The sequence below is a fragment of the Schistocerca piceifrons genome, unplaced genomic scaffold (assembly GCF_021461385.2).
Source record: "Schistocerca piceifrons isolate TAMUIC-IGC-003096 unplaced genomic scaffold, iqSchPice1.1 HiC_scaffold_866, whole genome shotgun sequence".
Taxonomy (NCBI): Eukaryota; Metazoa; Arthropoda; class Insecta; order Orthoptera; family Acrididae; genus Schistocerca; species Schistocerca piceifrons.
The window spans coordinates 1,862,192-1,878,374 of NW_025729131.1; the positions used below are offsets into that span (position 1 = coordinate 1,862,192).

General features: G+C 42.6%; 1 protein-coding gene across 1 annotated transcript in view; it reads right to left on the reverse strand.

Annotated features, from left to right (window-relative positions):
• Positions 1-16,183, reverse strand: part of LOC124771034 (protein HIRA-like) — a gene marked incomplete at its 5' end in the record, with an annotated part of 86,603 nt that overhangs the window by 37,582 nt on the left and 32,838 nt on the right. The window contains one exon of the mRNA XM_047249274.1: positions 332-613. Coding sequence (XP_047105230.1) covers positions 332-613 — 282 coding nt within the window. The remainder of the gene's footprint in view (positions 1-331; positions 614-16,183) is intronic.

Sequence of the window (16,183 nt, forward strand, 5' to 3'; positions counted from 1 at the left end):
AATTGTGTGTGTGTGTGTGTGTGTGTGTGTGTGTGTGTGTGTGTGTGTGTGTGTGTGTTTTTGTGTGTGTTTTTGTGTGTTTGTTTGTGTGTCTGTCAACATGCCAACGCTTTCGTTTGGTAAGATACATCATCTTTGTTTGTCCCCCCCCCCCCTCCCGCCCCCCCCCCCCCCCCCCCAGGAAAGTTGTGAAAGTAATCCAGTAATCCATGTTAGCTTTTCACACTAAAGAAATAACAATTCATGAATAAAACATAATTCCATCAATGAAGGAGTCAACATTATCTTTCAGTAATTAAAATGAATTACAAATAATATTAATTAAACACACCTTCTCTTCCATTGTAAGTGGTTTCCCAAGTTCATCTTCTGAGAACTCTACAAAAGCAACAGTTCCATCCCATGAACAAGCCATCAACTGCAGACCTGTACAGCTCCATGACAGATCAAGCACAGAATTAGTAAACAACTCGTGCAACACAACAAGAGGTCGTTTGAGTGCTGTAAGCCATACTGATAACGATCGATCTCGAGAACCAATTGCACAACAGCAGTACTGCTGAGGCTTCGATGAAGAATGATATTGTTTCTGCAGAATGTTGGAATTGAAGCGCTGAAACAATGAACAATACATTAAAACTTCAGAGCAATGCTATATCAAGACAGCCTCTACACATTTTAAAAACAAAATTAAAAGTTTGTGTGATAGATAGATGCCAGTGGTTCGGTTATCATGTGTAATAATACAATGTGAACAGAAACTTGAAAATTACACAACTTTTCATTAAATTCTAGAATTAAAGATTTGTGTTCAGGAGCACATCCATAAAGGATGAAGGTTTTGCCACACATGCTCTTGTTGTTTTATTATAATTTGGTGATGGGTGCCATCAGTGTCACACTCTAACACTATGCAGGTCAAGCCCAAGCATGGCTCAGGCCACAACTTTGTGTTAAAAAGACCATACCCGAGTATAGGTCTGGCCGTGATTTCTCAAAGCACGAGCATAAACCACACGAAAACTTGACTTACGGTGTATGAGAACAATGTACGGACATCTCGTTACCTGTCCACTAACTGATGATGCCTTCTGTTGTCAATTTCTAGAATTATGTCGAAAGAAACATTAGTAAATGTAAAAGATGCAGTCGCAATTGCCTGAGTGAATACAATTGCATTGATGTAATTTCAGGCACTTATTTGTTAGGTTTCACAGTTTACTGTAATTCTGCTATAAACACATCATGTTCATTGAGTAAGCAGAAATTTTGGAAGCTCACAAGGAAGAAATTGCTCAACAACTCACCGAGAACCTGTTTTTGGAAGAATAATTTACTTTCCATTATAATTAAATCTTGAAGCTTGGTCTTTTCTTAGTATGTGTTACTCTTGAAGATGCATCAATTACATATATGCCAGAAATACTTTAAATAATGGCATAAATGATTGGTTTCCTAGACCCGATATTCTTCTAAGCAGCTGGTCTTCAACACACACACACACACACACACACACACACACACACACACACACACACACACAGAGAGAGAGAGAGAGAGAGAGAGAGAGAGAGAGAGAGAGAGAGAGAGAGACGAATACTTGAATATTGCTCATCAGTATGGGATCCATACCAGATAGGACTGACAGAGGAAATAGAGATGTTCCAAAGAAGAGCAATCCATTTTGTTACAGGGTCATTTAGTAAACACTAAAGTGTCAACCAACTCCAGTGTCAGACACTGTAAGAGAGACGTTCTGCATCACAGTGAGACTTATTGTTAATGTTCCAAGATCATACATTCCCAGAAGAGTCAACAAATACACTGAAGTGCCAAAGAAACTGGTACAGGTATGTTGTTGTTGTGGTCTTCAGTCCCAGTATATACCATGTATATAATATGTATATACCATGTATTTACCATATAGGTATGCATATTCAAATATAGGGATATGTAAACAGGCAGAATACAGTGCTGCAGTTGGCAATGCCTATTTAAGACAAGTGTCTTGATGTAGTTGTTAGATCAGTTACTGCTGCTACAAAGGCAGGTTATCAAGATTTAAGTGAGTTTGAATGTGCTGTTACAATCGGTGCATGAGCGATGAGACACAGCATCTCTGAGGTAGCAAAGAAGTGGGAATTTTCCCAGATGACTGTATCACGAGTGTACCATGAATATCAGGAATCCATTAAAACATCAAATCTCTGACATCGCTGCAGCTGGAAAAAGATCCTGCAAGAATGGGACCAATGACAACTGAAGAGAATCATTCAACATGACAGAAGTGCAACCATTCTGCAAACTGCTGCAAATTTCAATGCTGGGCCATCAACAAGTGTCAGCATGTGAACCATTCAAAGAAACATTGATATGGGCTTTCGGAGCTGAAAGCCCACTTGTGTACCCTTGATGACTGCACAACACAAAGCTTTATGCTTCACCTGGGCCCGTCAACAATGACATTGGACTGTTGATGACTGGAAACATGCTGCCTGGTGAGACAAGTCTCATTTCATCTTGTATCGAGTATTTTGGACATGTACAGGTATGGAGACAACCACATGAATCCATGGACCTGGCATGTCAGCAGGGGACAGTTCAAGTTGGTGAAGGCTCTCTAATCATGTGGGGCATGGGCAGTTGGAGTGATATGGGACCCTTGGTACATCTAGATATGACTAACAGGTGACACGTACGTAAGCATCTTATCTGATCACCTGCATCTATTCATGTCCACTGTGCATTCTGATGGACTTGACCAATTCCAGCAGGACAATGCAATACCAAATACTCCCAGAATTGTTACAGAGTGGCCCCCGGGACACTCTTCCGAGTTTAAACACTTCTACTGGCCACCAAAATCCCAGGACATGAACTTTTTTTTTTTTTTTTTCTTTTGGTAATCAGTCTGCTGACTGGTTTGATGTGGCCCACCACGAATACCTTTCCTGTGCTAACCTCTTCATCTCAGAGTAGCACCTGCAACCTACGTCCTCAATTATTTGCTTGACGTATTCCAATCTCTGTATTCCTCTACAGTTTTTGCCCTCTACTGCTCCCTCTAGTACCATGGAAGTCATTCCCTCATGTCTTAGCAGATGTCCTATCATACTGTCCCTTCTCCTTATCAGTGTTTTCCACATATTCCTTTCCTCTCCGATTCCACGTAGAACCTCCTCATTCCTTACCTTATCAGTCCACCTAATTTTCAACATTCGTCTATAGCACCACATCTCAAATGCTTCAATTCTCTTCTGTTCCGGTTTTCCCACAGTCCATGTTTCACTACCATACAATGCTGTACTCCAGAAGTACATCCTCAGAAATTTCTTCCTCAAATTAAGGCCGGTATTTGATATTAGTAGACTTCTCTTGGCCAGAAATGCCTTTTTTGCCATAGCGAGTCTGCTTTTGATGTCCTCCTTGCTCCGTCCGTCATTGGTTATTTTACTGCCTAGGTAGCAGAATTCCTTAACTTCATTGACTTCGTGACCATCAATCCTGATGTTAAGTTTCTCGCTGTTCTCATTTCTGCTACTTCTCATTACCTTCGTCTTTCTCCGATTTACTCTCAAACCATACTGTGTACTCATTAGACTGTTCATTCCATTCAGCATATCATTTAATTCTTCTTCACTTTCACTCAGGATAGCAATTTCATCAGCGAATCATATTGTTGATATCCTTTCACCTTGTATTTTAATTCCACTCCTGAACCTTTCTTTTATTTCCATCATTGCTTCCTCGATGTACAGATTGAAGAGTAGGGGCGAAAGGCTACAGCCTTGTCTTACACCCTTCTTAATATGAGCTCTTCATTCTGGATCGTCCACTCTTATTATTCCCTCTTGGTTGTTGTACATATTGTATATGACCCGTCTCTCCCTATAGCTTACCCCTACTTTTTTCAGAATCTCTAACAGCTTGCGCCATTATATATTGTCAAACACTTTTTCCAGGTCGACAAATCCTATGAAAGTGTCTTGATTTTTCTTTAGCCTTGCTTCCATTATTAGCCGTAACGTCATATTGCCTCTCTCGTCCCTTTACTTTTCCTAAAGCCAAACTGATCATCACCTAGCGCATTCTCAATTTTCTTTTCCATTCTTCTGTATATTATTCTTGTAAGCTGCTTCGATGCATGAGCTGTTAAGCTGATTGTGCAATAATTATCGCACTTGTCAGCTCTTGCCATCTTCGGAATTGTGTGGATGATGCTTTTCCGAAAGTCAGATGGTATGTCGCCAGACTCATATATTCTACACACCAACGTGAATAGTCGTTTTGTTGTCACTTCCCCCACTGATTTTAGAAATTCTGATGGAATATTATCTATCCCTTCTGCCTTATTTGACTGTAAGTCCTCCAAAGCTCTTTTAAATTCCGATTCTAATACTGGATCCCCTATCTCTTCTAAATCGACTCCTTCTATCACATCAGACCAATCTTCACCCTCATAGAGGCTTTCAATGTATTCTTTCCACCTATCTGCTCTCTCCTCTGCGTTTAACAGTGGAATTCCCGTTGCCCTCTTAATGTTACCACTTTTGCTTTTAATGTCACCAAAGGTTGTTTTGACTTTCCTGTATGCTGAGTCTGTCCTTCCCACAATCATATCTTTTTCGATGTCTTCACATTTTTCCTGCAGCCATTTTGTCTTAGCTTCCCTGCACTTCCTATTTATTTCATTCCTCAGCGACTTAAATTTCTGTATTCCTGATTTTCCCGGAACATGTTTGTACTTCCTCCTTTCATCAATCAACTGAAGTATTTCTTCTGTTACCCATGGTTTCTTCGCAGCTACCTTCTTTGTACCTATGTTTTCCTTCCCAACTTCTGTGATGGCCCTTTTTAGAGATGTCCATTCCTCTTCAACTGTACTGCTTACTGCACTTTTTCTTATTGCTGTATCTATAGCGTTAGAGAACTTCAAACGTATCTCGTCATTCCTTAGTACTTCCGTATCCCACTTCTTTGCATATTGATTCTTCCTGACTAATGTCTTGAACTTCAGCCTACTCTTCATCACTACTATATTGTGATCTGAGTCTATATCTGCTCCTGGGTATGCCTTACAATCCAGTATCTGATTTTGGAATCTCTGTCTGACCATGATGTAATCTAATTGAAATCTTCCCGTATCTCCCGGCCTTTTTCAGGTATACCTCCTCCTCTTGTGATTCTTGAACAGGGTATTCACTATTACTAGCTGAAACTTGTTACAGAACTCAATTAGTCTTTCTCCTCTTTCATTCCTCGTCCCAAGTCCATATTCTCCTGTAACCTTTTCTTCTACTCCTTCCCCTACAACTGCATTCCAGTCGCCCATGACTATTAGATTTTCGTCCCCCTTTACATACTGCATTACCCTTTCAATATCCTCATTATTGGGCATATCTGGGATGCCTTGCAACGTGCTGTTCAGAAGAGATCACCACACCCTCGTACCCTTACAGATTTATGGACAGCCCTGCAGGATTTATGATGTAAATTCCCTCCATCCCTTCTTCAGACATTAGTCGAGTTCATGCCACATCGTGTTGCGGCACTTCCGCGTGCTCACAGGGGTCCTACACGATATTATGCAGGTGTACCAGTTTCTTTGGCTCTTCAGTGTATATAGCTTCCTTCTATGTATATCTCGTGAGAAGATCATGAGCATGAATTAGAAGCATTGAGCCCACACAAAGCCTTACCAGCAATCTTCCTGTGAACTATTCGTGACTGGTACAGGGAAGAGGCTGTGACAGTGGTACACATAGTACCGTCCACCACACACCATAAGATGGCTTGGTGAGTACAGATGAATAGAGAAAGACATATTTGTCAACAATAAAATAAGTTTTTAATCATGGAGAAAAATAATGTAATATGAACATGATGTTTCTGAATGGAACACTGAATTAGACATGCAGTAAAAAAATGAAAATACATACTACATTCATTGTCCTGTGTGTGTGAAAAAGTGCCTACACCAGCAAGTCATGTGCACTGGCAAACTTTCTCATCACAACATGATGTCATTTGCACATCAATAACGAGAGACCATTGCAGATAGAAATAAAATAAAACCAACAAGGTTTTGTATCACATTCACAATTAGAAATAATGGTTCAAATACTCATTTCATAAATTGCAGTTTACTTTTTATTCTTTTCCAGGTAAATATTTTCTGTCTAATAATTATTATTACCTAACTAGTAAAATAATGTTATTGAGCTGTGACTTCTTGTGATGCTCTTAGCAGGATAGTTTCTCTGTCATGCTTTGTGGTGTCATGGTTGGCTAGCACCATCTATTTAGGATGGCTGTGGCTCACAAGGTCAGGGGCAGCAAAGGAGACTCGGTCGGGGCAGTGATGGAGATGTGGTTGGGGACATTGACAGAGGGAAGATAGCGTATGGAGCATCGTGAGTAGTCGGTCGATGCTTAGTGTACTGCAGTGGGCATAGTGTTGACATTCCAGCGCCTGGGTCTGGCGGCGAGCGGAACTGGAGTGCGAAAACAGTCACCAGTCATCACGGGCTCTGTTTAAGAGTCGTGTCTATCTCGAGTCCTGAGGAGAGCATGGGAGTTTACCCAGGTGTGCATGTTAACAGCGAGCTCCTGGACTAACTTTAAGCGATGAGCAATTTTGTGGTGGAACTTTTGGATGTGTAAACCACTTGGATGAGGGTCCACGATACTTGGTATTGCAAGTCCATGAAACTGCACTGTGCCCTGATTCCACTGCATTTATTTTGAATTGCAAGTGTGGCTGATATTCAGTGATTCATTTTTTATTATTATTGTTAATGTATTAAGTGGTAAATTTTATGAATCAAAGTTAATTTTCTACATAAAAATTCAGCTGCTAATTTAAACTAGAATTGCAAACTTCTTCCTTGTTGGCAACTATAATGGTAACGATTTTGTGCCATCAAATGGTGCTTTGTTATTTAAGGTTGTGTGCAGACTGTCTGGTCATTATCACCTTGAGATAGTGGTGATTTATAAATTTATCAAGTGAAATTTCATATCATTGGAGATTGTTTAATGAACTATTGCTTTAATAGTAATTGCGGTTGTCACACTATAACATTTAACGTCTCGTCCTGTATTTGTCGCTACCCAGTGCTTGCAGTTGGCTTTAGTTTTTTGTGAATTGTGTGTTAATACTGGGTTTGTCTGTTCTAGAAGCTGTTATTGGTGTGTGCAGGCCCTCCTGCTCATTGTTGTCACTTGAGCTCTCGAGCACAGATTTCAGACACGCGGCCGAAATGAACGCCAAATGTCAACTATCTCACAGGTCTGACAGTCTGAGATCCAAAATATCAGAATGAGACTTCTCTCTGTGTTTTTCCAAGTGGGGCAGTGAACAATGCTGTACCATGACTGATTCTTTTTTTTTAATGGATCGAAATATAGAAAGAAAGATAACAATTTGACATCCTGTACATTACAATATCAAGAAGAATATTTACCTGAAAATGCTGACCAACTTTTGTACAAAGGAGAGTTTTGACATTGAGTTTTATAAACGTTTTCAGTGTGTTGTGTCTTGCAGCTATCAAATATTGAAGAAAGACATTTTAACACCAAAGCTGCTGTTTATATACTAAATAACTCATTTAAGGCTCTGCCCATTTTCATAAGTCACATTTATTATCTAGCATGATGTGATCCACATGACAACAATATTTTATACACAATGGAGAATTTGTTCTTATTAGATATTGGGTTACACTGTGTGTCATGCTGGCTTGTTTGGAGTAGGTGCTGTTGTAATTTTGACAGATGACAGATGCGAAAATTATGACATCTACAATAAATGAACCAGCATGACACAGTGTAATCAACAGGGCACTCTTGAAGACAGTTTTGTAAGATGCTGTCTACTTGGAAGCATAGTGCCTCTGAGAGTCAAATGTGAGATTGGTCCCACAGGTAGTCTAGACAGGACATTGGCATTAGCATGTTGTGTTGCCTATCAATAATAAATAGAATACTTGTAACTGGTGAGGAAGAGGGTCCAACATAAAATATACATAATAATTTATTTTGTCAAGAAATGATTGAAGATCTTAAGTTGGTAAGCCCCTGAATTTTTTCTTTGCTTTACATATGTTGTCAATTCAGTTGAAGTCCTTTAAGATTGAACATGTAGATGAAATACTCAACTCACTTTTGAAAGAGTTCATTCTTTTGTAGGTTACACTTAAGCCCATTCTGTTGAAGTGGTCTGGAATGGCAGACATAAGTTCATCATTTACTACTGTATTGTTCTGATACTTGTCTGATCAGAATGTTTTGACTCATCTGCTCAAAAACACTGGAAAACTGCTGGTGCGCTAGGAATTCTGAAAAGCAATTTATTGTATCTGTGTAATCCAAATGGATAATGATGACCATGAATTTACAGGATTGTCTGTATAGCTGCAACTGTAAATAAGATTAGGATAAACCAATTCTCGAAAAGTACTGTCCACCTGATAGTCTTGACAAGAGCTCTTCTTGCCTTGGGATGAGACTGTTCTATTGAGCCTTCAAGGTTTTGTTAGGATGGTGTTTGTTTTGTTTTATACAGTGATAAAAATGCCACTGAAACACACATGCTGATCCTCTAGTTGCATATGAAAAAATTGGAGACACATGAAAACTTACTTTCCAATGTGTTCTGTCAAAAATTACCTCTACCTTCCACTGATAACTCAAAATTTATAAAATAAGAAACTCTTTGACATAATTGTGCAATATGGTTTAAATCTCGTTTTAGGGATAGCAACTAACTATGAATCCAGAAAGGTCTGGGGTCATACGTTCAATCCTAGTTATTGCTTAAAACTTTGACAATAATGACAGTGACCTCGTTAAAAGAGTGCAAATGAGAGAGTGAAAGTTCAGACCACTCTCTTGCCACTGGGTTGGGAAATGCTCCTAAGGGCAGAAAATTCAACAACAATCAGCAGAATATTGATACAGAAGTTAATGGAAACCACTGCATTAAAGACATTTAATATGTATCCACAATATATGCAGTCATCCAAATTAAATATATTGATAATTTTTATCGAAAAACATTCTAGCGGTAAACTATTCTCGCATTTGAATCTTCAAATGACGCTGCTCGGGAAAATAAGAATATATTCTACAAATCGAAGCATTGCATGTAATGTTGTAGGGAAAGAGGATAATCTGGAACAACAGTTCTGTTACTAAGGGTTTGATTTTGCATTGCTTTAGGGTGCAAAAAACAATTGAGGTCATACGTGTCCAAATCAAAACTACAGAACACGAAGACAGAGAGGAGTTAAAAATGACTATATGTCAGTCCCAACTGACATAATAGAAGACAGCTAAAAGATGATGATGATTTAGCTACGTCATCAGCGCCCTAGTATTAAAATTATACTGAAGAAGATTTCCATAATCTATGGAAGGAGATCAATAAACTGGAAAACTACGTTTGATCCCACCACAGGAAACGTAAAGCAACACCAGAAATGTGAGGTTCAGAAAAGCCCATAATAAAACCCCAGTGAGACACAGCGGGATAACTAAACGAAATCATGGAGAATATATCTGTAAAGACGCTGTTAAGAAAGGGACCAATGAGTGTGGCTGGATGACAACTTAGAAATAATATGTGACACATTAAGATTGCACACCAAGTATTTTGGGAAGAATTCCAGACACCGCACAAAATTTTAAGACACAAACAATACTCACCTAGTTATCAGTTACAATAGAGAGAAGATCCTGTGGGATATCCAGTTCAAGCCTCAGGTCGGCAAGAGAACACAATCGGTTAAAAGATGTCAGCTTTGTCCCGCGTCTCTGACATACTGGGGGCTCCTCCCAATGTAAGAGTACTCCGTGTGTCAGTGGGCAATATGTCCCACTCTAAGCCAAGTAAGGGCTACTTCTTCACACCATCGCAAGCGAAAGGAGGTGATCCATGGTCACACTAAAGTTTAGATGGAACGTAGTTTACTGTTCCTCACTTCCAGCCACTGGGACTCCCACCAAAATGTTGCCTTTCTGGTCACAAATGAAGTGACAGCCCACAGAGGGACTGAACAGCTGGCAGGAGGAGGAAAGGAGCAAGCCTCCTTAGCAGTAGCATCAGTGAGTTCATTACCCTGGATGCCTATGTGCCCTGGAACCCAGCACAAAACGATTTCCTTGTCTTGCCTGGGCAAGAGAAGGAGAGTGTCCTGCACTTGTTGCACCATCCAATCTGCTGGGTACATCTGTCCAACAGCGAGAAGGGCACTTTGAGAATTGGAGCAGATAATAAATTTTTTGTCACAGCACTGTCTCATCTGCTCCATTGCCCTCATGATAGCAAACAATTCCACATAATAAACTAAAAACTGCTCTGGGAGCCCTATCCTGAGGACAGTGTCAGGGAACACGACAGAACAACCAAAAACATCTCCCTGCTTAGAACCATCTGTGTAGACAGAAATAAAATCTGGGTGGCTATGTAAAAATTCATTAAATTTAATTTTATAAACATGGTCTGGGGAACAATGCTTCTTGTAAATAGTTAGTTCTAAAAGCAATCTAGGCCTTGGCAGTAGTCATGGGGATACCCTACTCCACCCCTGGCTTTGGACCTTAATGCCCCCCCCCCCCCCCCTCCCACCTGTAATAATTCAAGGCTCTCCCTTGCACAGATCCCAAATGGCCATGTTGCTTGTGGTCGATGATTGAATAGCCGTTCCAGTGGCAGCTGAACAATGTAACTGGATGCTGGCAATGTAGGAACGGACAAAGACCTATATGTGTGGCATACCACGAGAAGAAGACGTCCAATAGACAGCGGAGGCTCACCAGCCTCTGCACACAAACTAACAACAGGGCTCGTGTGGTAAGTCCCTGTTGACAACCTAATACCCTTGTGGTGAATGGCATCCAGCACTTTAAGGTATGAAGGCCTTGCTGACCCATAAATCTGGCATCTGTATTCAAGCTGGGGTTGCACGAAGGCCTTATGAAGTTGGAGCAGACATGCTCTGTCGGCTCCCCAAGACCTATGATTAACACATTTAAGGATGTTGAAGGCCTTGAGAAATCTCAGTTTCATTTCTTTAAGTTGTGGCAACCATGTTAACTTCTCATCAAAGATAAGACCCAGACACTTCACCTTTTCCTTAAAAGTGAGATCAGTACCCCCAGTCTTAAAACGGGCAAATTAAACAGAGAGCAGGAACGATTAAAAGCAACACAAACTGTTTTCTCTAATGAGAATTTAAAACCTGTGGTGCGAGACCATTCCTCCAACCATCTGATTGTCAGTTGCAACAGCATGCCCAGAACTTAAGGTGACGGGACTGCTGGTGCTTACCAATCCCCAGCTCAGGAACCCCGGGGTCGCCAAGCCTGTACCCAGCAAATGAATGCCGAGCCTCTGGGGGCACGTGGAAAAAGGGCTAAAACAACGACATACAGAAATGGAAGTCGAAAACTAAAAATTAAATGGACTTTGCCACATTGGTTTGGCGGGTAAAAAGTAAAAGACGGTCAACAGCCTGCCCGTCATATGCTAAAACAGCCGATAACTCATGAGGGCAAACCCAAGTGGGAACATAAACGGTTAAAAATTGGGCATTCCATAAGGAAGAGGCAGGCAGTTACAACTTGGGCACAATGTGTACAAAGTAGTGGGGTAGCGCCACTTATCAAATGACAATGGCTAAAAAGGCAGTGCCCTATACGCAGCCTAGTTAAAATGACCTACTCCCAGCAGAAGGGCCGAGAGAAGGTTGTCCAAGCTGCTTGGAGAGGCTTAATAAGCCCATGAAGGGAGGACCATTGACGATGCCAAAGGGACACTACCTCCTGACAAATAGAAACACAGAGATCATTGGAGGGACTGAAGTACGAGGACTGCAGCCTTGGAAGCAGTATCAGCCGGCTCGTTTCCTGGCAGACCAACATGACCAGGAACCCACAGAAATATCACACTGCTCCACCAAGAGTGAGCAGGTGACAGTTTTCCTGGACCAACTGCACTAAGGGATGGGTGGTGTACAGTGCACTTAGACTTTGAAGGGCATTAAGTGAGGCTGAGCAGAGGACACAATTGAAAAGGCTGTGTCGCCGGATGTACTCCGTGGTCTGATAAATGGAGAAGAGCTTGGCTGTAAATACTGAGCAGTGTGCCAGAAGCCAATGTCGAAAGACACAGGTGCCAATGACGAAGGCACATGCAACCCCATGGTCAGTCCAAGAGCCATCAGTGTATACAAAGGTACTATTGCAAAGTTCCATGCGAAGGTCGTGAAACTGAAGGTGATAGACCAAGGCTGGAGTAGTGTCCTTAGGAAGCAAACGAAAGCCAAGGTTAACATGGGCTGCCTCACAAAGCCAATGTGGTGAAGGGTTCACACCCACCGGGAAAGTTGCAGGTAGTGTGAAGCTAAGCCGCTGTAGCAAAAGCTGAACGTACTCCAGGAGGTATCAGAGAAGAGGGACGCGCCCCATACTGGCCATCACAGGAATCATTGAAGGAGGTGGCATAGGATGGGTGGCTATGCATGGCAGACAAACAGCATGCATACCTGCTGAGGAGGAAGTCACCGTGGTAGGACAGTGGTAGTTCAGCAGCTTCTGTTAAACTCTCAACCGGGCTAGTGTAAAAGGCACCAGGGGCCAAACGGATGCCACAATGGTGGATAGTGTTGAGACAGCATTAAGAGGGATGAAAGGGCAGACGCGTTAACAAAGCACCCATAGTCGTGTTTCAAACGGACAAGGGACCGGTACAAACAGAGGATGGTGTTCGATCAGCACCTCAGGAAGTACCATTCAGGACATGTAGGACTTTGGGGAATTGTGAACAGCGGGCTGCCAGGTAAGACACATGGGAGGACAAAGAGAGTTTCCTATCAAGCATGAACTCGAGGAATTTTGTAGTTTCAATGAAGAAAAGGGCAAAAGGCCAAAGATATAAAGATGATGGGGAAAACCAATTACGTCGACAGAAATTCATACAGATGGTTTTGTCAGTGGAAAAACAAAAGCAATTGTCAATGCTCCACGACTAAAGACGATCAACACATCGCTGAAGATGCCGCTCCGTCAGACAGGTCCATGGAGAACTGCAAGTGAGACAGGTCCATGGAGAACTGCAACAGATGGAAAAATCATCAACAAAAAGGGAGCTGGAGATGCCTGGTGGCAGAAAAGCCATTATAGGATTAATGGTGACAGCAAAGAGGACAACACCCCGGATGAAACTCTGAGGCACACTGTTTTCCTGGATAAAGGTGTCCGACATGGCAGAACCTACACACACCTTGAAAACTCAGTCTTTTAAAAATGCCTGAAGGAAACAGGGCAGGCAGCCATGGGAGCCCCACGTGCAGAGACTATGGAGGATATCAGTTCTCCTGCAGGTGTCGTAGGCCTTCTTCAAATCGAAAAACATAGTGACAGTCTGGGATTTCTGCAGAAAACCATTCATGACATGGGTGGCTAAAGTAACAAAATCCACACTGCGCACTCGTCAGTAAACTGCGAGACTCGAGCCACCGTACCAGAAGGGCATTCCCATGTGTTCCATCACCTAGCAAATGCAGCTGGTAAGAGAGATGGGGCGGTAGCTAGAAGGAAGGTTTTTGTCCTTACCGGGTTTAGGTATAGGTATGATGGTGGCTTCAAGCAAGTGTGTGGGAAATGTGTCCTCTGCCTAGATGCAGTTGTATGTGTTAAGCAGAAAGTGCTTGACAGCAAGAGAAAGGTGCTGCAACATTTGAATGTGGATGGCGTCTGGCCCTGGGGCTGAGGATTGGAATGAACTGAGAGCATGATCTAGCTCCCTCATAGTAAAGGCGGCATGGTAGCACTCACAATTTGCAGAAGAGAAAGGTTATCACCAGAGCCTCCTCTGCTTGTTTCCGATGGATGAAGGCAGGGTGATAGTGGGAAGAGCTCAAAAGTTCTGCAAAATGGTGGCCCAAGGTGTTGGAGATAGCAATAGGATCCACTCTGATGTCGTCTGCTACTTTCAGGTCGGAAATTGGGGAATGGATCTTGATCTCAGTGAGCCATTGGAGGTTGGCCCACATGAGAGAGGAAGAGGTGCAACTGTTAAAAGAACTAGTGAATGAAATCCAGCAAGCTCTTTTGCTATGACACTTTGCACGTATCTGGTTATCATGAATGCAGTTTGCCATTAGGATGGTGGTTAAAAATGTGGAGAGCATGTCTCCGTGTGCGAATTGCATCACGGCATGCCTCAGTCCACCAAGGGACTGGGACACAATTTGGTAAAGAGGAAGTGTGAGGATTGGAATGTTCTGCAGAGGTATGGATAACGTTTGTGAGAAATTCCACCTGGTCATCACAACTGAGGAAATCTTGCTCTTCAAAGGTCACCAGGGAGGACTAAAGCTGCCAGTCAGCCCTAGTAAGCTGCCATTTTGGTGTGCATGCAGATAGAGTACAAGTCAGAAAATGGATAGCACATAGGAAATGGTTGCTCGAGTAAGTGTCAGAAAGAATGGAACACTCAAGACGATAGGCAAGCTGGCAGTGGAGAAGGATAGGTCCAAATGGGAGTGCAAGGAGTCGGAAAGGAAAGAGTATGCTCCAGTGTTAAGGCAGAAGAGCTTAAGTTGGTTAAGAATATCAGCCAAGAGGGCACCTCTCTGACAGATCCTGGGAGAGCCCCAAAGGGGATAACATGCATTAAAGTCACTGAGTAATAAAAATGGGGGAGGCAGCTGCCCAATAAGCTGAATGAAGTGTGCCCTGGTGACATCGAATGACAAAGGGACATAAATGGTACAGACGGAAAAAAATCAGGTAGGGAAAGGAAAGCTGAACTGCAACAGCTTTAAGCTGGATAGTCAGGAAGGTGGGTTGACTATGAATGTCATCCTGTATGAGCAGCATGATGCCCGCATGAGATGGAATGCTGATCTCTGGGAGAAGGTCAAAACGAATTGGTAAGAAATGTGAAAGCTCAATGCGGGTGTGAGGGTGCAATTTCGTTTCCTGAATGCAGAGTACAAGGGGACGCTGTGATGCTAAAAGCAGCTGTAAATCCTCATTGTGGCACCAAAGGCCGCGAACGTTCCATTGGAAGAGTGTAATGATGAGAAAGAGATGAAGGGGTGTCACCTCGGTGGCTGCCCAGTGACAGTTGGTGAAGAGAGACTATGACAGGGGACAGAAGCAGGAGTATCCTGCCCCATGGGGTCCACAGAAGCATCAGTTTGATTGTGTTGTCGGTCTGTGGAGTCAAACACTGAAAAACAGTTGGTGTGAGCACTGGCGACACGGAGGCTAGCCAGGTTAACGTATCAAGTGGCAACACCATTGTAGAGGATCTTTGAGTTGGTGAAGGAGAAGACCTTTTGCCTTTGGTGGACTTACTTGAGCCTTTCCAGTTAGAGGAAGACTCGGGTGTTGTTCCACTGGAGGAACAGAGGAAGTCTTCATGGAAGTACTCCTTCTGTCCTTTCTGGCCTATCGGTTAAGTAGCTGGTGGCTTCGCCCCTTGAGGCAAGAGTTTGACGACAAGTTGCACAGCTGGATGGGGAGGATGGCGATACTACATTGACACTGGGTGATTTCACTACCTCAGAGCTGAACTTGAGGTCGCATGCCTGCGTGGCCATGCCCTTTATGGAGCGAGGGATAACAAGAGCAGAACTATAGGTGCCAGACAGGAGAACACAGGATTTGTGACTAGTCATTAACTTGCAAGTGACTGGGTAAGGGACTTTTTCCTTTACCTGGATCTCTTGGACAGCCTGCTCATCAAGATACAAGGGAAAATCCCAAGAGGAGTCGGCATGTCTGCCATTGCAGTTGATACCGCGGGGAGGAGGAGGCGGACAATCGCTCTTGTACGCATCCCTACCACAGATTACACATTTGGCTGGGTGTCGACAAGATGATCTCATGTGGTTGAAATGATGACACCGGTAGCAGCGCATAGGTTTTGGAATGTATGGCCGAACTGTGATAATTTCATAGTCTGCTTTGATCTTGGATGGAAGCACAATTCTATCAAAGGTGAGAAAAAAGGGTGCGGGTGGGCAGTAAGGAGAGATCAATTTTTTTCATTACATAATGGACGGCAGTGACACCCTGATCAGATAGGTAAGATTGGATTTTGGCCTCGGTTAGACAGTCGAGCAGCCTGGTGTAAATTACACCATGGGAAGAATTCAAAGTTCTT